The sequence below is a fragment of the Felis catus genome, chromosome C2 (genome assembly GCF_018350175.1).
Source record: "Felis catus isolate Fca126 chromosome C2, F.catus_Fca126_mat1.0, whole genome shotgun sequence".
NCBI classification, from domain to species: domain Eukaryota; kingdom Metazoa; phylum Chordata; class Mammalia; order Carnivora; family Felidae; genus Felis; species Felis catus.
The window spans coordinates 16,156,007-16,179,078 of NC_058376.1; the positions used below are offsets into that span (position 1 = coordinate 16,156,007).

The window sequence follows — 23,072 nt, forward strand, 5'->3', positions numbered from 1 at the left end:
TAACCAGCCTAGGGGAGGGAAGAGGCAAGGAGGAGAAATGGGCGGGTGGGCGGGGGAGAATATAGCTGTATATCCAGAATTGACCTAGAGTTAATCCAGGCAATGCTGCGCCGCTGGTCGGGAGGAGCTGTCCGCAGGGTCGGTGCCCCTCGGGTGGGTAAGCAGTTACCCAGTGCAAGGGGGCGTGGTTTGGCGTATTCTGAACCCACCTCTACTGTGGGTCCGGGAGTGATCCCTGAGGCCCCGCCTTGGTCGTGGTGGGGGGTGGGGGTGGGGGTGGGGGTGGGGAATGGAATGGTGATCCCCAGTCTCTTCTCCGTGGAGCCCACCCAGTGGACTCCGTTTGAGTCGTCCTCACTGTGCGGCGGGCACGGACGGGTCGGTCCTTCTCGCTTGGCCAACTCCCCTGACCCCGCACTTGGCTAGGATTCAAAGTCCCGCTCAGTGCGCTCTGACGCTGGGAAAGCGCCTCTCAGTGCGGCGATGTGTGGCCCCGGCTGGCTTTGTCTGTGCCGCCACACTTCTGGGAGGACCGACTTCTCCTACTGCGGACTCAGAGCCGCTGCCCCCGCGAGCCCCCAGGGTGGCAGACGCAGGTAGTTCTGTGCTATCGCGCAGCCCTCCAGGGAGGGAACCGCTTTCTCCAGCTGCGGACCGAGCCCCTGACCTACCACCGCACCCAGGCCCAGCTCCCCTCCTCCCCAGGTGTGTGAACAGGGAGCCGGCCCCAGTCCGAAGAAAACCTCCCAGTTAGAGATGGGATCCCTCTCAGCCTCAGTCCGAGGTCTCTCTCCTGGCCAGATAGGGTCCTGCACTTTCCCAGCCACTGTTTCTCTTCTTCCCTTTGTCTTTCTGCAAAGGGGGTCCCTCCGCTCCATGCCCACGCAGCCTTTATCTCCCCCAGTTCGCAGTTACCCACCTAAACTTTTTTCCAGCTTCCCCATTTTCTTCCTAGTAGATTCAGTCTCTTTTCCTCCCAGGCTCTGGTGTTCAGAGTCCTTTGGCTTCTACACTTCTTTGTTTGAGAACATAGGAAGCATGGATTCCCCCTACTTCTCCACCATGCTGGCCTCTCCTTACCTTAATGTCCTCTTAACTGGATTACATCTGCAGAGACCCTCTTTCCAAATAAGATCGCACTGATAGGTTCTGGTTGGACATGAATTGGGAGCGGGGCGGGGGTGGGGGGTGGTGAGAACTATTCAACCCAGTACAGTCAACTATTAATGTAGCTATCTCACCTTGTGGGTTTGTCTGATGTATCTTCCTCCATCCCTCTATTTCCAGTCTTAAAATGTACTTACACTTCAAGTCTTTTATCATCACTATAATTGAAATTAAAAAAAAAAATCAATCATAATATCTATTTACATAGCTTACTTCCATTATTTGGATAACGGAGGTATTCTAAATTATATCACTTTATCTTTTTTTTTTTCTTTAAAGATTTTATTTTCAAGTAATCTCTGCACCCAAGATGGGGCTCGAACTCACAACCCTGAGATCAAGAGTTGCATGCTGTACTGCCTGAGCCAGCCAGGCGCCCCCTATCACTTTACCTTTGGATTTGCCCCCTTTTCTAATTTGTTTTAATTAGGCTTTTTGCTTTCTAATTTGCTGCTTACCTGTCCTGTTTCTACTATTCTCATAATTGCCCTTGAACTCTGACCATACTGTATTGGTTTCCTAGGGTTACTGGAACAAATTACCACAACTTCAGTGATTTAGAACAACAGATATTTACTCTCTCACAGTTCTGGAGGCCAGAAGTCTGAAATGGGTTTCTCTGGTCCAAGACCAAGGTGTCAGCAGGGCCTGACTCCCTTGGGAGGCTCTAGGGGAGAATCATTTCCTTGCCTTTTTTAGCTTCTAGAGCTCATTCCTTGCATTCCTTGGCTTGTGGTCCCTTGCTCCTTCTTCAAAGTCAGCAGCATGATCATAATACCCTCTCCTCTTTTGATTTAAAACCTCCCTCTTCCTGTCTTTTATAAGACACTTGTGATTCTACTCAGGGCCCATCTGGATAATCTAGGGTAATCTCCCCATCTCAAAATCCTTAATCATATGTGTGAAGTTCCTTTTGCCATATAAGGTAACATTCACAGGGCTCTAGGGATTAGAACATGGATATCTTGGGGGCTATTATTCAGCCTACCACACATGCATATCAAAATTAAGTCATACCGGGGCGCCTGGGTGGCGCAGTCAGTTAAGCGTCTGACTTCAGCCAGGTCACGATCTCGCGGTCCATGAGTTCGAGCCCCGCGTCAGGCTCTGGGCTGATGGCTCGGAGCCTGGAGCCTGTTTCCAATTCTGTGTCTCCCTCTCTCTCTGCCCCTCCCCCGTTCATGCTCTGTCTCTCTCTGTCCCAAAAATAAATAAACGTTTAAAAAAAAAAAATTAAAAAAAAAAATTAAGTCATATCTTTACCTCCTGAACAATAATACAAAGAGGACTTAGAATACTTTCACCCTTAACAAATGCCCTAGTTAATTTATATGCAACTGTTTTCAGTATTTTAGTTATTATTTTCAAACCACAGAAACCACACTATAATTATTAGTAGTATTTTATATAATGTTTGTTTGCATTTATATACATATTTTCCATTTTATTTGTCATCAGTAATTCTTCCATTTGAGACTTTTGGGATGTTTTTTCCTTTCTCCTGATATACGTCTTTTAAAAGTTTCTTTATTATAGATCTCTTGTTGGTAAACTCTGTCATTTTTATCTCTAAATATTACTTTTAGAAACCATTCATTTGTGGGGCATTTGGGTGGCTCAGTCAGTTAAGGGTCTGACTCTTAGTTCTGGTTCATGTCATGACCCCAGAGTCGTGGGATCCAGCGCCCCCCCCAACCCCCCATTGGGTTTTGTGATGACAGCACCAGCCTGCTTGAGATTCTCTCTCTCCTTCAGTCTCTCTCCCCCGCTTGTGTGTACTCTCTCTAAAAACAAAACAAAAAAACAGCAACAACAAAACTAAACCTTCATTTATGCAAGTTTTGTTGGAACAAAATAGACTGTTAGTCCCAACACTTTGAGGATGTTATCCCACTAGCCTCCGGCTTTCATTTGTTGTGAGGATGTTCAAGAGATCTGTTGTTCCTTTATAGTTTCTTTGTAGCAGTGTTGGCAAACATATTAAAGGGACAAATAATAAATACTTTGTGGTTTGTGGGCCATATGGTTTCTGGGGTCTAAGCTGTAACTACTCAATTCTGTCACTAGAGGCCAAAGCAGCCCCACCCAACACATAAGTGAACTGGCATGGCTGTGTTCTAATATCTTAGTGATGAAAATGTTTGCCAGCCCCTGCTGGAGAGTGAGTTATACCTTCCCTTTGATTAAAGCCTTTTTTTTTAATGTTAATTTTTTATTTTTGAGAGAGAGAGAGAGAGAGAGAGAGAGAAACAGAGAGAGAGAGAGAAACAGCATGCAAGCAGGGGAGGGGCAGGGAGAGACGGAGACACAGAATCTGAAGCAGTCTCCAGGCTCTGAGCTGTCAGCACAGAGCCCAACGCAGGGCTCGAACTCATGAACCACGAGATTATGACCTAAGCTGAAATCGGACACTTTACCAACTGAGCTATCCAGGCATCCATCCCTCCTTGATTACCTTTTAAGAGCTCTTTGCCTTTGATGTTTTGAAATGTCACTGCTATATGTCTAGCATATTTTCTTTTTGTTTGTGCTTCTAGAATCTATCTTCCTTTTTAAAAGTCAATTCTGGAAAAATATTACCCATGATCTTTCCAAATATTGCCTTTCTTACATACTTTTCGGGACTCTTGTTTTGCCAGACCTTTTCATTCTATCCTTCATAATCATTATTGCTCCTTCATATTTTCCTTTGGTGTCTGTGGGTGGCACTATATGAATTTTTCTCCAGTTCACTAATTCTATTTTTAGCTATTTATCCTGTCCATGGTGGGTTTTGATTTTAGGAATTCTGCTTCTCATTTTTAGAAAATAACTTCTGGAAAAACTGTTCTTATTTAAGATAAGATAAACTTGTTGGTATATATTTATCAGAAAATGCAAATGCATGTGCACTGGAAGATACAAATGTGGTCACAACAGAAAAAAAGTAGAAGGAATCCAAATGTTCAACAGTAGAATAGATAAATTTTGATATAGTCATATGATAGAAATAATAAGGATGAATATACTAAAAAATGAAAATGAACAAATCATTGCCATAGACAACGGCATAGAAGAATCTCATAAAAACACTATTGAGTGAAAGAATTCATGACTCATGGACATAGGTTCAAAGGAGGAAGACCTAATCTATAGTATAAGGAACGTAACAGAATTCTAAGATGGCCTGCAAGGTTCACTCCCACTGTGTACATGCACTGTGTTATCCCCACGCTCTGACTGTGGGTAGGACTTGTGGATACAACTTGATTTCTCCCCTGTCATTACGTTACATTAAATGGCAATGGCAAAAAAACTTTGCAGTTGTAATTAAGGTCACTCAACAGTGGAGTCTGAATTAATTAATTAAAAGGAACACTGGAGTGCCTGGGTGGCATAGTCAGTTAAGCATCTGACTTCAGCTCAGGTCATGATCTTGCGGTTCGTGGGTTTAAGCCCCGCGTGCGGCTCTGTGCTGACAGCTCAGAGCCTGGAGCCTGCTTCAGATTTTCTGTCTCCCTATCTCCCTGCCCTTCCTCCACTCATGCTGTCTCTTGCTCTCTTAAAAATAAACATAAAAAAAATAAAAGGGGGGTGCCTGGGTGGCTCAGTCAGTTGAATGTCCGACTCCAGCTCAGATCGTGATCTCACAGTTCATGAGTTTGAGCTCCGCATCGGGCTCTGTGCTGATAGCTCAGAGCCTGGAGCCTGTTTTGGATTCTGTGCCTCCCTCTCTGCACCCACCCACTGCCCCCCATGCTCTTTCTCAAAATTAAATAAACATAAAAAAATTTTTAAAAATAAAAGGAAGATTATATTGGGTGAACTTGTCCTATCCAGGTGAGCCCTTTAAAAGGGCCTCTAGGCCCTCATGTAGTTTTGAAGGTAGAGAAATTCTACTGCTGGCCATAAAGAAGCAAGTAGCCATTTTGTGAACTGTGGAGGTGATTATGGTACAAAGATCTGAGAGAAGCCTGTAGGTGAGAATTGTCCCTAGCGGACAGCCAGAAAACAGCAGCTTTAGTCCTATAACCACCTGAAAAAGGACCTTGAGCCCTGGATGAGATCATAGCCAGGACCAACACCTTTACTACAGCCTGGAGAGATTCTAAGCAGTGAATCCGGCTCACTATACCCACGGCCCTGACCCAAAGATACTGGGAGACAATACATTTGTGTTGTTTAACACCAACACCAGTAAAGTTACAGTCGTCAGCTATGCAGAAATAAACTAACACAAAAAGCCAGACGATGGTTTCCCTTGGGGAAATCTCCCATTCATGACTGGGAATGAAATCTGGTGTAGCTTCTGGAATGCTGGTAATGTTCTGTTTCTTGATTTGGGTGTAGTATAAGTAGATGTTGACTTCATAAAAATCCATCGAACTAGACACAACATATACAGTCTATAAGGTATGTTCCACCTCAATACAAAGTTTACATAAAAAGAAAAATGAAAACAGATGGATATAGACATTGGTATGTATTGTGTTATTTTATATGTAAAGTAATTTTAGTGCATGTATGAATCAACTACACATAGGATGATTTACATTTATTCATAAGGGTTCCTAAAATGGCTATACCTCTCTTCATCTGTTCCTGAGTCATTTCAGTCCTGTCCTAATTTTTCTCTTTTTTCAGTCCTGTCTCAATTTGTATTCCTTTTTCTCCCCAGAAAAAGGAATGAGGGAAAGTATGAGGGAAAAAGAAAAAAAAAAAGAACTACAACTAAATTTTGGAATGGAATATTAACAGTTTTAAAACACACTGTGTATTTTTGGTGAGTATAAATTAACGCTAATGCACTTCCATGTCTCTATTTCTCATTTTTAAAAGTTGACTTCAATTTGTTCTTTCCAAACAGTATCTTCTTGTGAGCTTTTCTTTGATTATGTTAACTCTTTAAACACGTCAAACATTCCACAATCTGAACGTAACAATTCCACTGTTTATATTCCTTAGGTGTCCAATTCTGTTAATTTTTCCTTCTGTTCTCATTGATTGTAGCTTCTCCATGATCAACAGTTTAGATCATTTTAATGTTAGTTTTTTCACGTTAATATTGTTGCCTCATATAGATATGAATTAAATCCTACAGCAGAGGGTAGCACAGACCCAGGGTCTGATTTCTCATAGATTATTACTGTTTTTCTTTTCATTCAAGGTACTAAATTTTTTTTTTTGTTGCTTCCCTTGGGCCAAATGATGCGGTTTTACAGGTCCTCTTTTTTTCCTGTATTTAACAGCTCTTTTTAACACAAAAAGAGCTGGATTTGCAACTCTCCTCCTGAAGGCTCAGGGCCATGGTTCTTACTGACCACCAGGACGTAGCATCCACTTTTCACACTAGTATTGCTTTCTCTTGTTTGTAGAAATGTAGGTATTTCCCTGTCTTTAATTATTGCATTAGTCTTCTAGTCACCATGACCCTAGGAGAAATGTATTTTCTCACAGTTCTGGAGCCTGGAAGTCCCAGAGCAAAGCACCGGCAGGTTGGGTTTCTTCCGCAGTCTTTCTCCTCGGCTTGCAGACAGCTACCTTCTCACTGCATCTTGTAGGGTTTTGTTCTGTGTCCAAGCACCAACCACCGCCTGCCCTGGTGTCTCCATGTCCGGATTTCCTCTTCTTGTAGGAACCCCAGCCAGACTGGATCAGGGCCCATCCTAACAGCCTCATTTAACCGTAATCACCTCTTTAAGGCCCCGTCTCCAAACACAGTCACATTCTGAAGTACTGGGGCCTAGAATGTCAACATATGAATTTTGGGGAGACACAATTTACTCCATAACAACTATACAAGTGAGGTTTTGGAGTTTTTGAAGTTATTTCTGTGTTTCTAATTTAAGCTGACAGAAGTCCTCTATGCTAATTTCAAAGTGTTTCAAACATTATCTGAAAATATTCAAGACCCCACTCCCCAAGCTCACAATAAAGTTCTAAGCTTTTCATAACCTTTTTTTTTCCCCCTGGGATACAAGAGATTGGCTGTAAGATTTCAGATGGCACTATTTCTGGGAAGGAGAATAGATTTTCAGATATTAGATTTAAGTAAATACTAATTTTGGCATCTTTGCTGCTTTCAGCACAAGCAAATGGAAAGAAAGCATCTGGGAATCTGACCTGTGTCTAAGTGCTGCCATACTGGCCTGACCCTTCACTACTGAGCTTCTTTGAACAAGTTATTTAATCTTTCTGAACATCAAAGGTAATTTCACTCCTTCTGTGGATTAAATAAGGATTAAATAAGAATGCTATTTAAAACAGTAGTTCTAAAATTTGGTGGGCTACCTTAAGTAACAGGGGGAAGCACATTTTAAACGGTACAGGTTTTGGGCTGCTCAGCAGAGGGTTCCACGGGTCTGTGGTGGGGTTCAGGAATTTATAATCTTTTTTTTTTTTTTTTAATTTTTTTTTTCAACGTTTATTTATTTTTGGGACAGAGAGAGACAGAGCATGAACGGGGGAGGGGCAGAGAGAGAGGGAGACACAGAATCGGAAACAGGCTCCAGGCTCTGAGCCATCAGCCCAGAGCCTGACGCGGGGCTTGAACTCACGGACCGCGAGATCGTGACCTGGCTGAAGTCGGACGCTTAACCGACTGCGCCACCCAGGCGCCCCAGGAATTTATAATCTTAAAAAGCTTCTCCAAGTGACGCTAAACGTAGCCGAATTAAAAATTAATTCTAGATTCTGCTCACTCAGATCCTATAGTCCTGTTCTTTGATTTTGATAAATATTATTTTAAATGGTGTAGAAGTTATGCAAGAAGAGGTTCCTAAACTTAGTAAAGGTAATTTGACATTTCCTAAAAGATGCATGTCAGTTTTTAAATTTTGTTTTCATGTCTTTATTTATTTTTGAGAGGCAGAGCCTGAGCAGGGGAGGGGCAGAGAGAGAGAGAGAGATAGAGACAGAGAGAGACAGAGAGAGACAGAGAGAGACAGTGAGACACAGAATCCGAAGCAGGCTCCAGGCTCTGAGCTGTCAGCACAGAGCCCGACGTGGGGCTCGGACACACGGGCCGTGAGATCATGACCTGAGCCGAAGTCAGGCGCTTATCCGGCTGAGCCACCCAGGCACCCCTTTGTCAGCTTTTAAAAGTGTGATTAATCTAAGAGTTGTGAGTTTGTTTATATACAACTCTCCTTGATCTAAGAAAAAATGTATAGCAGTTTGCAAGATATATGCAAGAAGAAGATAGAAGTATATGACAAAAGCATAAAAGGTAGGAAAAATCTGACCAGTGAGAAACATGGAGGCTGGAGGCATTCTAAATAATAGAAATAGAATGGAGACAATGAGCAAGTGAAAGTAAATTAAAAAAAAAATTTTTTTTATTTTTTTTAATTTAAAAAAAAATTTTTTTTTCAACGTTTATTTATTTTTGGGACAGAGAGAGACAGAGCATGAACGGGGGAGGGTCAGAGAGAGAGGGAGACACAGAATCGGAAACAGGCTCCAGGCTCTGAGCCATCAGCCCAGAGCCTGACGCGGGGCTCGAACTCATGGACCGCGAGATCGTGACCTGGCTGAAGTCGGGCGCTTAACCGACTGCGCCACCCAGGCGCCCCTAAAAAAATTTTTAATAATGAAAACCTTCTTAAAATTATACAAGTAACTGGGGTTGTGCAAATAACCCATAAAAGAGTGAAAGTCCCTCTGTTCCTTCCTGCCATTTCCCTTCTGAGACTTTTTTTTTTTTTTTTTTTTTAAAGAGCATGTGAGCAGTGGGGAAGGGTAGAGGGAGGCAGGAGAATCTCAAGCAGGCTCCAGGCTCAGCACAGAACTCAACATGGGGCTCAACCCCACGACACTGGGATCATGACCTGAGCCAAAATCAAGAACCAGACTCTCAACCAGCTGAGCCACCCAGGCTCCCCATGAGACTTACTTATATAGACATATAGACATGCCCTCTCTGTTGGTTTTTTAAAATTATACATACAGGATAATCCTGTTTTTGTAATTTGCTCTTTTTCACTTGATGGTACATTATGAACCCCTTCACATTCAGTGCACACAAACCTAACTCATGTTTAGTGGCTGGATAGGTGACTCACATTCAGGTTTTATATGTAAAATACACATAATATATCTCGGATACGCATTTACTTGCACTTATGCAAAAATTTCCATAGACTTGATACCTGGGTAAAAGGGAATGCTATATCCTTCTACCTTCTTCTATATAACCTGACAATGCTATGCTTGTTAACCAAGAAATGACTTCAGTTTCACAACATGCTGAATATATTCCGCTTCTCTCTCTCCATATATTCATACATACATTCAACATCATCTATATTATCAATATACGCACATTCAGCACAATACACGGCACTTGGTGAACTTCAGGACTGAGAGGGCTTCTCGGCCTGCTTGCCTGGAAAGTGCCACAGTCCCTTGTAGACCCTTTGTTGTCATTGTTTTCAAAATTTCTTCTAAAATGAAAATTAAAACAAAAGGTAAAATCCAATTAAAACCATCTGGTGAAGATGGTATGATCACTAAACAGTTTAATAAGATGATAAAGACAGACGATTTGCAAGTTCTACTCATCTGCGAAAACAATGTATTCCAAGTAAATTTCTATTAAAATGGACTTGAGTCAGATGGGAGCACTCTGTATTTTCAAGGTGTCGCTGAGAGTCTCAATCAGACTGAAAGCCCCTGCCCTGCCGTGGAAGCTACTCTGAACTCAACAGAAACATGAACTACACTTGTCATTACAGCAAGTGATTTGTTCAGCTGCTTGGCTCCAATCTTGGCCTCACACGCTTCCTCTGGGATGAAAAAAGTCAGTGAAGGTGGGCAAATGTATAGTGACAGTACAGAGTGGAAGGAAGTAACTTATCTCTTTTGGGCACATTGAAAAAAGCAACATCTTCCCTTTTGTAAATAAATAATACTAAAGACTGAGTTAAGAAAATGGAGCTACAAACAAACTGAAACAAAACTTAGTCATCATGATGTGATTTAAGGGGCTGAGAACATAAGGTAAAGATAAAAATCAAACTTGTGTACAGAAAGAGAAGAAGGACTCAGGTCAGTTTAGTTACACAGTAAGCTAACCAAGATCTCAACATCCATACCATGAGATAGCTTTCATGATGGAACTTCACCTGAACTGAACATTACGTAGCACAACTTGTCAAGGGCATGAAGATTACAAGGGGGAGACAAAATTCAAAATATTCAGGATGAGGTGTTAAAAGAAGAAATTACAGATTTTGTGTCTGAATATTAATTGGGGGAAAAATGCACCCCCCCTTAAAAAAAACAACAGTACTTTCTAAAACCAAGAAAAACTATGTCTTAAAAATCTCTCTCTTCTTTCAAGATGAATGTTATGTTTGTATGAGCTGTTGTCAGTGATTATATTGACAATATTTCAGGCTACTTTATAAATTATACTCTTTAACATGATTAAATTACGATTTCAGCAAAGTCAGTGGTGAAAAGATAAACTGGTCTGTATTACCTGGATTATTTTCTTTAATGGTAACTAAATAGAATAATCCTCTTGGTGACAGAAGATCTGCAGCCAGTGGGAAGAACCTGTCCATGACTTCTCGACCATTTCTGCCACCGGCCCAAGCAGCCTCTACTCCGTGACTTCCCACCTGTGAGCATTTAAAAAAGACTTTTGTATCTATTCATTTAGAATCATTTAGAATCACAAACAGTTAACATTTAGAATCACAAACAGAATCTTTTTGACAAGGAACATTTACCAAACAAGTACTGTATACACTTTGTATTTTACTGCTGTCCAGGAGGCAGTAAAGTTGAATCTGAGCCCCACCATTTCCTAGCCATGTGATCTTATGTAAATTTGTAATTTTTATGAGTTTCCTCCCTTATCTATAAAACCAGGAAAACAATGGTTTCAACAGTAAAATTATAAAAATAATTTTTTTCCATTTTTAGGAATAACTGAAGAAATATATTTAAAGTTTGAAAACAGGGCCCTGTACATATCAAGTGCTTACTAATAGCTGTTACTATTTCTGCAATGCTTATGTTGGTAGACATAGGTAATTCTTATACTTAATATAGAACAATCAGGAAGAAACTAAAAGAGAGATCCTATATTATAAAATATCTACTTTGCAGGAAGTTAGTTTCAAAATGCCCCACTGCATCTGGCTCTTTTCTAGATTAAAGTATGAATCGTATAGACCTTTTTTAAGGAATCCATTTAATATATAAAGGCTCACCAAAGCATTTTCTTCCTGTAACAATCTAATTCTACTGTAGAAGCAAAACCCGTGAGAGTTCATACAGTATTAAAAATCTTTAGATTCTTATTGTATATTGTTTCAAAACTAAAGAATTCAAGAAATGTTTTAACCCTAACAATTATTTTCTTTCCATATCTATAGTTTAAATTAATTGTATAAATCATGCCTGTTGCTTTTATTCATATAAAATGGCATGTTTCTCCATTAAAATAAATTTATGCCTATAACTATATACATATATTATTTTGTAAATAAGGGAAATATGTTCATATACCTGCCTTAGAAAGAACTGCACTTTCCCCTTTTACTGTTTTGCTGGTCTGTTCCTCCCTCATCTTATACACACACGTTTTTCCTTTTTGTCCATGTTTTACAAAGACAGGATTATGTTCTACATTCTTGCACCATATCTTGCTTTTGTCAATCATCAACACTTTATGGAGAGCTCTTCATGTGATCAGGTATGGTTCTAATTTACTCTTTTAATGGCTGTCTACGATTTTATAATGGAAAAGTTAGCGTATCTTAATGTAGCTATTGATGGGCAGCCAAAGTGTTCATTTACTTACTTTTTTTTGTATCTAATTTAAATTATTCCCATATCTACCGTACACTTCTCAATACAATTTCCACAAAGTTAATCATATTGGGAAATTTATCAGTTCCTTCCTCCTGGAGATGTCCCCTTCCTGGCATTCCTAGAATCACCTCTTTTTCTGGGGCTCGTGTGTTCCTCTTCCTTGGTTTACCCCCTTATTTTGGTGGAGCCCATTCCCTGGACATTTTATCAGGTAAAGTGGTCTGTGGACAGAGTGCATGGTGAATGACAGGTTGTGCCAAGCCTGTCTCCTGTCATTCTCTTCCAGAATGGACCAGGATCTCTCTGTGCTAGACCCTGTTCATACGCCTCCCCAGGGATGCTCAGCCAGGTGTATCTGCTTGCATTAGAAATGCTCCTACAGGAAGGTCTCCTGGCACCAGGCACATTCTTAAGGCCACAAAGGGAGGGTTTCCACCTTTACAAGGAGGAGTCATGTTTGGTGGTCTGCTGTTTGCCTGCTACCTGAGCCTTGCCAGACCTGCTCCTGTTTCTTTAGAGCTCACAGGTACAAGCCAGAGGTTCCTAACCTCGTGTCTCTAGATATACTATTAAGCATAGCCAAAATTTTTTATAGACACAAACTTAACTATTATTTTTATATCTTCTAGATCTAACCTCTAAGTCTCTTATCTTTTACTTTCATGATTTCCTTCTTTTTGTCTTCATGCTCTATGCACTGAAATCTTTCATCTGGTTTCCAGAACACTAATGCAGGTCTTCACGGAGGCCATATTCTCTTTTAATTCCTTTCCTAAGGTTTTATTTTGTAAAATATGTTTTTAGGCTCCAGGAGATCTTCGTTGTGCTGCACTGTGATTCTGCTCCCCAGCTAATAGCTCAGCTCACGGGAATTATGACACTAGCTCTCTCTGTTGGGACTGCAAAATAGCCCAAGGTGCTGTCTACACTCAATTATCTGTATGTCCCAGCAGCTGTAAGGCTCAGGAGAAGCAAGTACGTAGCTCAGTCATGGGAATGTGGAAGAAAGGAAGCCTGTTTGCATCCCCATGTTTCCAGAATCTCCTCTGCATTCACAGTCTTGCCAGAAATTTGTAGACCATGATTTAGTTAAGCTAGCCTTAGTCCATTACTAAACTTTGTCTGCCTTGACCATTCTCTCTTTAAATTGGGAAATGGTTGATTTACCTCTTCATTATTGAAGATTTTCCAAATCATCTGTTCCAAGATGATTTCTTTTCCCTACCTGAAATAAGAATCCTCCCCCACCACCTGTGAAAGGAGGAAAACTGAGACTTTCAGAAATAATTACTATATGAATTTAAGGATGATTAGAAATGCTCTTTTGCAAATTTGCCATTTGTGATAAAAGACACACGGCCTGACTTCAATGGGAATTTTAAGGATGAATATGGGTCACTATATTTCATTAGTTTTAGATTCCCTTCCTACGTCTCCCGACATACTCAATTATTGACAATTGTGAGTAATATCAGAGCAGTCTGTGTTAATCAGCAGTTGACTAATGTCATAATGAAGTTCATTTGATTTTATAAAGAAAATAGCTGAAAACATTAATAATTAAATTTTGTTCCACATCTTACCTCTTCAGGTGGAGTCACTACATAGGGAGGATTAAACACCAGAAGATCAACTTTTTCCTTCAATCTTGGTAGCAAGCCTTTGACCTAAATGTTCAATAGTCAGAATGTTAAGCTGGACTCGGAATTAAAACAGATAAATAAATATATCTTTAAAAATACTCTCCTCCCATGTAGAGAACAATGTGTGAGAGGGCCAAAAATGTAGACAGAGATAGAGATAAATATTTTTACATTTTCATTCATGCATATAAAGATTATATGCATTTACCTAAAAATATGAAATTAAACTATTTATCAGAATGAACAGAAAATGTTCAAGAAAGCCTCTGTTTTTCAACAGCTAATGCTTACACACTGGGTTCACTTTTAGAAGATTAAATAAGAAAGCGAGCACTCCTATGTTCTACATAGATATGCACACACTTTAAGGCTATAGCTGTAACTTTAACATTTTCTATCATCGAGGTGTAATGTATTCTATATATATATATATATATATATATATATATATATATATATTTACTTTCTAATTCTTTAATGACTCATAAATGTATTGGCTGGAACAATTAGAGACCAAAGAAAGGACTGAAAAGAGTGGAAGAGACACTGAAAACATTAATTGTTTGGCATTTTGTAAATCTTTAAACTGGGTTCCAATTTTCTGTGAAACCGCAATAAAAATGTCTTTTTTTTTTTTTTTTTAATAAAAATGTCTTGGGGCGCCTGGGTGGCGCAGTCGGTTAAGCGTCCAACTTCAGCCAGGTCATGATCTCGCGGTCCGTGAGTTCGAGCCCCGCGTCGGGCTCTGGGCTGATGGCTCAGAGCCTGGAGCCTGTTTCCGATTCTGTGTCTCCCTCTCTCTCTGCCCCTCGCCTGTTCATGCTCTGTCTCTCTCTGTCCCAAAAATAAATAAACGTTGAAAAAAAAAAATGTCTTTTTAGGGTATTTTTCAGGGTAAGATGTGATTTAAAGTCTTCTTCCTTTGACTCCTCTGATGATTGAATTAAGTAAGTATTTTAAAAAAATCGTGTCTGGTCGTGTCACCCTGCACCTTCACAGGCACAGTAAAGTGAAAACATGGTATCTGGGTGGATTCTCACCTCTAAAGCCATTTCCTTCAATTATCACTTTGTACAGACTCTCACCCATGACTTCTGAGGTTGTTTCTTGAGATGGAATAGCTGAGGTACTTCACGGCAGTGTCCAAAGTGTTAGCTCTCTCATTAACATTCTTGCAATTTCCCCATTTATGCACACGCACTTACCATTTTTTACTATTTTTCTTTAAATGGGCTTTTTTTTTGTTGTTAAATAAATTTGCTGTAAAGGGAAATCACTATTAATTTCTGGAAATAGAAATGACTACAAGGATAAATGAGATAAGAATTAAAAAAAAAGTTACAGTTAATCATTACTGTTGCCAGGCTGAGAGTGACCCAAGCCATCTGTCTCTATTAGAGAGACATCTGTAAGTGTTTAAAAGGTGTTAAATAACAACAACAAACTGAGACCTTCTCCTGGATGTAATCACAATGGCTGAAAGAGAATTAAAGAGGAAACAGCTTTGACATTATATGATTCAAAGTTATTTAAAACTCAGCCATACCTTCTAATGTTGGGCACATCACTGGCCTATTATTTACATACATTATGAAACACTGCCTTAGAGCTTCCATTTTACCCTGTTTCTAAAAGAAATACTACTTTTATCATTTTTAAGCCTGTTAACTATGTAGTTCAAAGAGAATACTGGAACAGTGTCTTTGAGGAGATGTTGTAAGGTAACTTTTTTTTCTCCATTCTTTTCAAAAGAGAAAAGTGCCATTTTTGAGGAAAGTAATGAAGATGCATCCTTGTCTGCAAGTAGAAGATGACTAAGGTTAATCTGCTGTTCCCTTTAGGAGCAACACTGGAGAGTGAGGAAATACATCTGTAACAGCCGAGAGCTTTATTTTCAATTCCATAAAGAAATTAAGCTTCTCACATTGTAAAAAGAAGTCCGGAAGGTAATTTTCCAGAAATGTTCAGTAAGGAAACTAGAAAAGAATTTGCTTTGCAATTGTTTACAATGGCCCTGAGGTACTATATACTAATAATCATTGCAATACTGGATTTTAAATAAAGGAAAAAACTGATGGATTTAAATAAAGGAAACAACATGGAAAATAATGTAGTTTAAAAGAAAATGGATTTAAATGAGAAAATTACTGATATAAAGTCTAATCACAGGCATCCCTCACCCACTCATATTCAGCTTTTGTGTGGTCTCAGGGCATTAGAACAGATCCAAGAACTGGGAAGTAAGCAAAGAGGCCTCTGACAAGAAGTTTTAAATCCGTATAGCAAAACATGTGCTATTTATTCATGAGAGGTACTTGTTCAGAGCCCCTGAACTCTTAGTTTAAATACAAGTCTAACTAAATCACTTGTTTGGTATTCTAGCACAGAGCACATGAAGAGAGAGAGGAAATGCCACTAACAGGTAGCAGTAAAATAAGACAGCATAAAGCAGGTAAAAGGAGAAGATGAGGAGGAGAGGAAATAAGAACTCAAATCTCTGCAGGCTATAGCCCCTCAGCGTGAAGGCAGAAACACCTGAATAAGCCTCTTTATCACAGCACAGGATGATAAATGATGTGCACATTAACGGCCCTGAGTCAGTAAAAGGTAGTTACGTTTAGTTTGTTTTAGGAATGTAAGGAAAGGCATACGATGCATTTGAAAAAGTCTTTCTTCTAAAACTAAAAAAAGAAACAAAGCAAAAGTACTACTTTGTAAACAGGTAGGCTTAGTTACCCAAAACAATGATTTTATTGTGATAATCTATGCCTAGTGTTCTGAATATAAACAAACGTAGAGTTTTGTATATTGATCATAATACCTATGTTCATGCTCACCTCTTCTTTCTTTGCCACACGTCAGCATGAAGAGCTGACTCCGGCATGGGCTACCACGAGCCATGTCCTGAAAGTTGTGAGACACCTACACTTAGATTCCCAAGATCTGGATTTAAATTCTGGATTTATCGGGGTGCCTGGGTGGCTCAGTTGGTTGAGCGTCCAACTTCAGCTCAGGTCATGATCTCGCGGTCTGTGAGTTCGAGCCCGGCATCAGTCTCTGTGCTGACGGCCCAGAGCCTGGAGCCTGCTTCGGATTCTGTGTCTCCCTTTCTCTCTGCTCTTCCCCGACTCATGCTCTCTCTCTCTCAAAAATAAATAAAGCTTAAAAAGAAACACTTTTGGAGCACCTGGGTGGCTCAGTTGGTTAAGCGTCCGACTTCGGCTCAGGTCATGATCTCACAGTCCGTGAGTTCAAGCCCTGCGTCGGGCTCTGTGCTGACAGCTCAAAGCCTGGAGCCTGCTTCAGATTCTGTGTCTCCCTCTCTCTCTGACCCTCCCCCATTCATGCTCTGTCTCTCTCTGTCTCAAAAATAAATAAAACATTAAAAAAAAATTAAAAAAAAAATAAATAAAAATAAAAAAACCACTTTTTTTAAAATTCTGGATTTATCACTTTATTAGTTATGTGACTTTAAAAAATGAATCTCACCTCAGTTTCTACCTCTGTTTAAAAAAAAAGATATTCTTGGGGCGCCTGGGTGGCACAGTCGGTTAAGCGTCCGACTTCAGCCAGGTCACAATCTCGCGGTCCGTGAGTTCGAGCCCTGCGTCGGGCTCTGGGCTGATGGTTCAGAGCCTGGAGCCTGTTTCCGATTCTGTGTCTCCCTCTCTCTCTGCCCCTCCCCTGTTCACGCTCTGTCTCTCTCTGTCCCAAAAATAAATAAATGTCGAAAAAAAAAAAAAAAAAAAAAAAAGATATTTTTAATTTCTTGTATCTCTAAAGTTTTATTATTATATCAAAAACATATTTAATACTAATTATGGACACATTAAAGAAACAAGTTAAAATTTTAAAGGGCAAAACCACCTCAGTGATCCCATGCAAATCACTGGGCCTAAACCAGTCGTCTCCATATTTCAATCCTTCTTGGCCATAGTGAGAGATTGAGAGATGGCATATGACCCAAGTTGATCCAAGCAATACTCATTCTGGGGCTTTTGTCAGACTAACTGAATAGAAAGAGCTTCTTACCATGAGGGGGGTTGGGGGTGGGTGGTGGTGAAGAAGCTGTTTGCTGAGGAATAAGATACGGACACACAAGTATCCTGTTACCATGAAATTAAAGACTACCTAGAAATAGAACCAATAGAGAGAGAAGGTCAGAGCTAAGAAAAAGATGCCTGTCTTATCATTTGAGTTCCTGGAGCCAGCTGTGCCTGAAGCCACCCACTCTTTTTACTTAAGTTTGTACTGGATACTCTGTCACTTCTATCCAAAAGATGACTGATCCATACAAACCAGTAGAAATTCCCTTTGAACTGTGGACAAGATGGACTGCATCAATCAAGAATTTACTTTGAAAATGATGGGGTATACTATTTAGTGGATTAGAAGTTAATTATGACTCAAGCTTCTTTGACCTAAATCATCTTAACATTATTTGAAAAGGAAATGAACTATTATTAGACAAGGATTAACAGCTTACCAAGTCTGTAATCACTGGCTGAATGTGGACTTTGTTACAGTGTGCTGTCTCCAGAGTACAAGCTGCTGCCTCAGGGTTGATATCAGTGCACCTATAAACAGAAAAGAAAGAAAACTGTATCTTACATCCTGGAGGTACATCTATTACTGAAAAATTTAAAAATGTTCCACTGCTTTTACATAAAGCAAATTTAGAAAAAAATGAAAATGATTTAATAATGGTGAAGGAAAAGAACAAAGACTTGTCATATTAATGAAAAAGATTGTTATATTGACATAAATGTGCAAGAGTAGAAAAATATACATGCATACACATCTGAAGGAATTTATTAAGTTATGAATCCAGGAGCGTCTGTGTGGCTCAGTTGGTTAAGTGTCTGATTCTTTTTTTTTTTTTTTAATGTTTTATTTATTCTTGAGGGAGAGAGAGACAGAGCATGAGCGGGGATGGGGCACAGAGAGAGGGAGACACAGAATCTGAAGCAGGCTCCAGGCTCTGAGCTGTCAGCACAGAGCCGGACGCGGGGCTCGAACCCACGAACCGTGAGATCATGACCTGAGCCGAAGTCGGATGCTCAACCGACTGAGCCACCCAGGCGCCCCAAGTGTCTGATTCTTGATACTGGTTCAGGTCATGATCTCATAGTTCGTGAGTTCAAGCCCTGTGTCAGGCTCTGCACTGGTAGTGTGGATCCTACTTGAGATTCTCTCTCTCTCTCTGCCCCTCCCCTGCTCTTTCTCTCTCTCAAAATAAGTAAATAAACTTTAATAAATAAAACATCGAGGGGCGCCTGGGTGGCTCAGTCGGTTAAGCAACCGACTTCAGCTCAGGTCACGATCTCACCGTCGGTGAGTTTGAGCCACGCGTTGGGCTCTGGGCTGATGGCTCAGAGCCTGGAGCCTGCTTCCGGTTCTGTGTCTCCCTCTCTCTCTGCCCCTCCCCCGTTCATGCTCTGTCTCTCTCTGTCTCAAAAATAAATAAATGTTAAAAAAAAAATTAAAATAAAATAAAATAAAACATTGAGATTGACGATGTAAAAATAAATAAATTACGAATCCAATGAATACTATGCAGCCACCAAAAATGAAATATTTCTTAAGATTAAAAAAAAGTTTATCTATTTATTTTGAGAGAGCGTGAGAGTGAGAGAGAGAGAGAGACAGAGAAAGAGAGAGAGAGAGAGAGAGAGAGAGAGAGAGAGAGAAGGCAGCAGAGGGGCAGAGAGAGAGGGAGAGAGGGGATCCCAAGCAGGCTCCATGCTTAACTTGACTTGGGGCTCGATCCCATGACCGTGAGATCAGGACCTGAGCTGAAATCAAGAGATGGATGTTCAATTAACTGAGTCACCCAGGTACCCCCCACAAAATGAAACTTAAAAGGAATTTTTGAAAAACATTCATGATACAATATTAAATGAAAAACATAGAAAATGAGGAAAAAAAGAAGGAAACACATTTGGACCATGATAAAATTTTGAAGTAATTTTTATTTTCTTCTTTATAGTTTCCATACTCTCAAATTTTCTTTAAAAATTTAAGTAGCTTTCATTTTTTTCCGGTAATCAGACTGTTTACCTAAAAAAAAATTCAAATTTAGAAATGACCTAAAATTGTTTTGTTGCTTCTATAATTATGTAGCATGCTGGAACAGTTTTGAACATGCAGTTACAATTTTTAGGGAAGAATAATTTACAATGAGTCCTTACTACACTTAAATAGACCCTTTCAGATATATATTATTTATTTACAAAAATGATTCCATTCAAGTAGTCACACCCCTAGTGAATTTCTTAGCGGAGGATGTGGATAAATTTGATATACTTACACTTACATGTACAAGGCCTGAGGACCTATCAGAGAGGCTAGGAATGCAGATACCACTCCAGACCCTGACCCTACTTCAAGGCATATTTCCACTCTAAAAAAAGCAAAATAAAATAAATATTAGTGTTGTAAGATTAAAATACACATTACAGGAAATTACTCTCATCCTACTTTTAATGTGTATTTCTCCAGCATCATCAGTTGTCTGCAAATATATGGAAATATAAAAAAAAAAAGATAAACATGCTAATTTCTGACAACTGCTTTCTGCATATTTAGTACTATTTAACTCAAAATTGGGGTGTGTAATTTGAGTTCATAATATAGATGGCTTTCAATTAATTTCTACAAAACATTACATAAAAACTGTGGAATAAAACTGAGGATTGAAAATATTAACATGAAAGACATCAGCCCTTCCCACAAGGAGCTTCTGGTTTAGTATTTCCTAAAATGACAGGGTCAGTGTTATTACAATATTTATTTATGAAAGAGGTTTTCTCTATCATTTAAAAGTACCTAACATTCATAAATTGATCAGCATATCCTAAGGAAAAAAAGTTCCCCCTTTCTACTAACAGATTTAGAGCAGCAAAGAAATTCCATATTTGCACAGCTATATGCTGAACCGGGAAAATACCAGAGTATCTGGTTTTAGAATATTAACAATAATCTTTAAAATGCTTTTGAATAAATTGTTATATTTTATCCTTCAATTGAATTTATTTCCCTATGATCTTATATATGCATCAAAAGCACCAATTATCTCCATCACAGAAATGGGTTTGATTAGACTTAGGGAGCCTTTCTAGCACCTAACTCCTCAAGTATCCAACAAAAAATGCTAGCTGCTTCTAACTTTTGGAACCGTCCACATCATCTGACAAACCTTTATTATTCTGTGGGAAGGTCTGTTGAATCTTACCAGGCGGCTTTTATTTGAAAATAACTATCATGGTTTCATAAACAATTAGAATTCCAAGACCAGAAGTAATCCCACTTTATAACAAAATCAACTTCTTTCACAGCATACTTTGCAATGCAATTTGTGCTTGTAAATCTTTCTGGGATATCTTGAGACTAAAAGACAAGTTATAAAAACAGTACTTTTCCGTTCTATATTCCAGTAAATCCAAAAGTTCCATCGTTTACAATGAAAAGCTAGTTTAATAAGAGTTGGGACATTTTATATCTGACCAGATTTAAGACAGATAAATAAACACAATATAAATCTTTAAAGCCTAACAGCTGTTTCATCTTGATAAAACCAATTTCAAGTCTTGATCTTTACATAAATCTAATCACTCAAATACCTTTCATTTAAAAAATTACAATATAGGTATTCACTTTTTAATGTTACTTAAAATTTATGGGGGCACTGCAACAAGCCAATTTTAATATTTATAAAGTGCTCTAGGAAAAATTCTATAGGCTGCTAGCTATGTAGCTATTTACATTTCTAACAATTAAATGAAAAATTAAGTTCTGCAGTCGCACTCGCCACATTTCAGGTGTTCGGTAGCCACACGTGGCTAACAGGCAACTGCTGCAGAGCATGCTCTTCAATGCGTTTAAAAATACTTCCCCAAGCCAGTATCTCACTTCATTTCATTTTTGTGCTCTTCCATTGCTCGAGGGTGCTTCTGTGTATTGAGTAAATTAAGTGCCGCACGGCTTTTAACATTTACTAAAAAATGTAATATTAAGCAATGTTGGTTTTTGGACGTGTTATAATATCGCTGCGCTCGGGGGCTTTGTGTTCTGCATAGTAACAGCTGGAAGGAAAAGATCCATCCTAGCGTGGTAGGGAGCTATGGAGCTCCTGAGACCAAAACAAATGGCAAAAGTAGTCAGATCCCTGGCACGCTCATTACATGTATCTACAGGCAAATCCTTAATAACGGCGTTCTGGTCTCAGTGTTCGCCAAGTGGGCTGACACTGCCTCCTCTCCCGGCAGACAGCGTCGGTCCTTTCCTTGGCCCTCCTTCGCTACCGCCTCTCCAGGACGCCCGAGCCCTCTCCCGCTGGGACCCTCGCCCTCCTCGCACCCCATGAGCTCGGCCGCTGCCGCCTCGAGCGCGTCCAGCAGCAGGAACGTATCCTCCGCCGGCTCGTACACATTGCTGAAGGCGCCCCGGCCCACATGTCCGTGCAGCGGCGTCGGGAGACCCGGCGCCGCCATCTCCCTTCTCTCTCCGTCCCACGCGCATGCGCCAAAATTGCGCGTGCGCAAGCTCGGCAGTGGGGGGAGGGGCTTCGGAGGCGGAGAGGCAAATTGGGGCTTCTTTCTAGCAGTCTCTGTAAATGCTTTTGGAATTTGTAAGTGAACAGTTATATAATCTGCAACTGCTGATATTTGCTTTCTTATTTCGAGTATTTAAATTTGTTTCATTTTATGGATTAGCAGTTGATGCAGGGCATCCTCGATTGTTTTTGACTAAGGGGGGGGTGGTTTTTTTTTTCTACATTTGAAAGTTTTCTTCTGTTCTTGTTTGCAAAGAATTAAAAAAAGACATAATGGTTACTAAATTTTACCTTTGTTACATCAACTGAACACTTAAGCTTTTTTTCTCATTTAATTTTTTTACTGTTGTATATTATAAAAATGACCTTCCTGATGTTAAAGCATACATGCACTCTTTTTATAAACCTCACTGAGGCAAGATGATTTTTCTTTTAATACCCTGCTGAATTTGGAATGCTTATAATCTAGCTCTGTTTTGATTATGCTATCCTCACGGGATGAGTTAGGACATTGTTTCTGGAACATTTGGTAGAACTCATCCATAAAATTGGCTGGGCTTAGTGTTTTTATTAGTGGGTGGTTCTCTGATGTTTTGGATCATCTTCTATAGGTTATTAGACTATTCAGGCATTTACATTCTTTTTGAGTCAATTTTTGAAATTTCCCAATGAAACATTTTTACATCTGGTTTTTAAAATTTGCGTAATAAATATACAGAAAAATATAGTTTACATTTTTAAAAACCCTAAGTACCTACCACCTGGAATTTACAATTAATAGTACTTTTTCATGTTTCCTTAAAAGTTTTTATTTTACCTTTTTAAGTACATATTATATCATACTATATGTTATTATTTAATATGTGTGTTAAATATAATATTTATTATAGGGAATTAGCTCA

The 23,072-nt window shown here is 39.6% G+C and overlaps 1 protein-coding gene and 1 long non-coding RNA gene across 12 annotated transcripts; one reads left to right on the forward strand and one right to left on the reverse strand.

Moving 5' to 3' along the window:
* Positions 1-1,166: 1,166 nt before the first annotated feature.
* N6AMT1 (N-6 adenine-specific DNA methyltransferase 1) lies at positions 1,167-22,146 on the reverse strand. 3 transcript variants are annotated; one of them, XM_019839479.3, is made up of 7 exons: positions 21,975-22,146; positions 19,933-20,019; positions 18,103-18,193; positions 13,557-13,640; positions 10,631-10,772; positions 9,470-9,590; positions 1,167-1,325 (listed from the first exon to the last, which is right to left on the reverse strand). In XM_019839479.3, exons 1-6 carry the CDS (start codon positions 22,106-22,108, stop codon positions 9,472-9,474), a joined length of 657 nt encoding a protein of 218 aa, XP_019695038.1. In that variant the 5' UTR covers positions 22,109-22,146; the 3' UTR covers positions 1,167-1,325; positions 9,470-9,471. The 3 variants fall into 3 exon arrangements, with proteins under 3 accessions (XP_019695038.1, XP_019695039.1, XP_006936001.1); XM_019839480.3 differs by lacking the exon at positions 1,167-1,325 and adding an exon at positions 8,701-8,719; XM_006935939.4 differs by lacking the exon at positions 1,167-1,325 and having other exon boundaries at positions 9,240-9,590.
* LOC123379883 lies at positions 6,372-16,661 on the forward strand. 9 transcript variants are annotated; one of them, XR_006584857.1, is made up of 5 exons: positions 6,372-7,354; positions 9,786-10,774; positions 11,772-11,854; positions 14,498-14,563; positions 15,369-16,661. It is a non-coding gene; the product is annotated as an uncharacterized LOC123379883 (long non-coding RNA). The 9 variants fall into 9 exon arrangements; XR_006584853.1 differs by having other exon boundaries at positions 14,498-16,661; XR_006584854.1 differs by having other exon boundaries at positions 11,776-11,854; positions 14,498-16,661.
* Positions 22,147-23,072: the final 926 nt, after the last annotated feature.

Bases quoted from the DNA above. Each gene is read 5' to 3' on its own strand.
- N6AMT1 (XM_019839479.3), bottom strand. From the start codon at position 22,108: ATGGCGGCGCCGGGTCTCCCGACGCCGCTGCACGGACATGTGGGCCGG. The intron at 13,641-18,102 runs GTAAGCTGTTAA...TTGAACATTTAG, and splicing joins AGCCAGTGATTACAGACTTG to GTCAAAGGCTTGCTACCAAG. The intron at 9,591-10,630 runs GTAATACAGACC...TTTTCATTTTAG, and splicing joins CATTAAAGAAAATAATCCAG to AAGAAATTTTGAAAACAATG.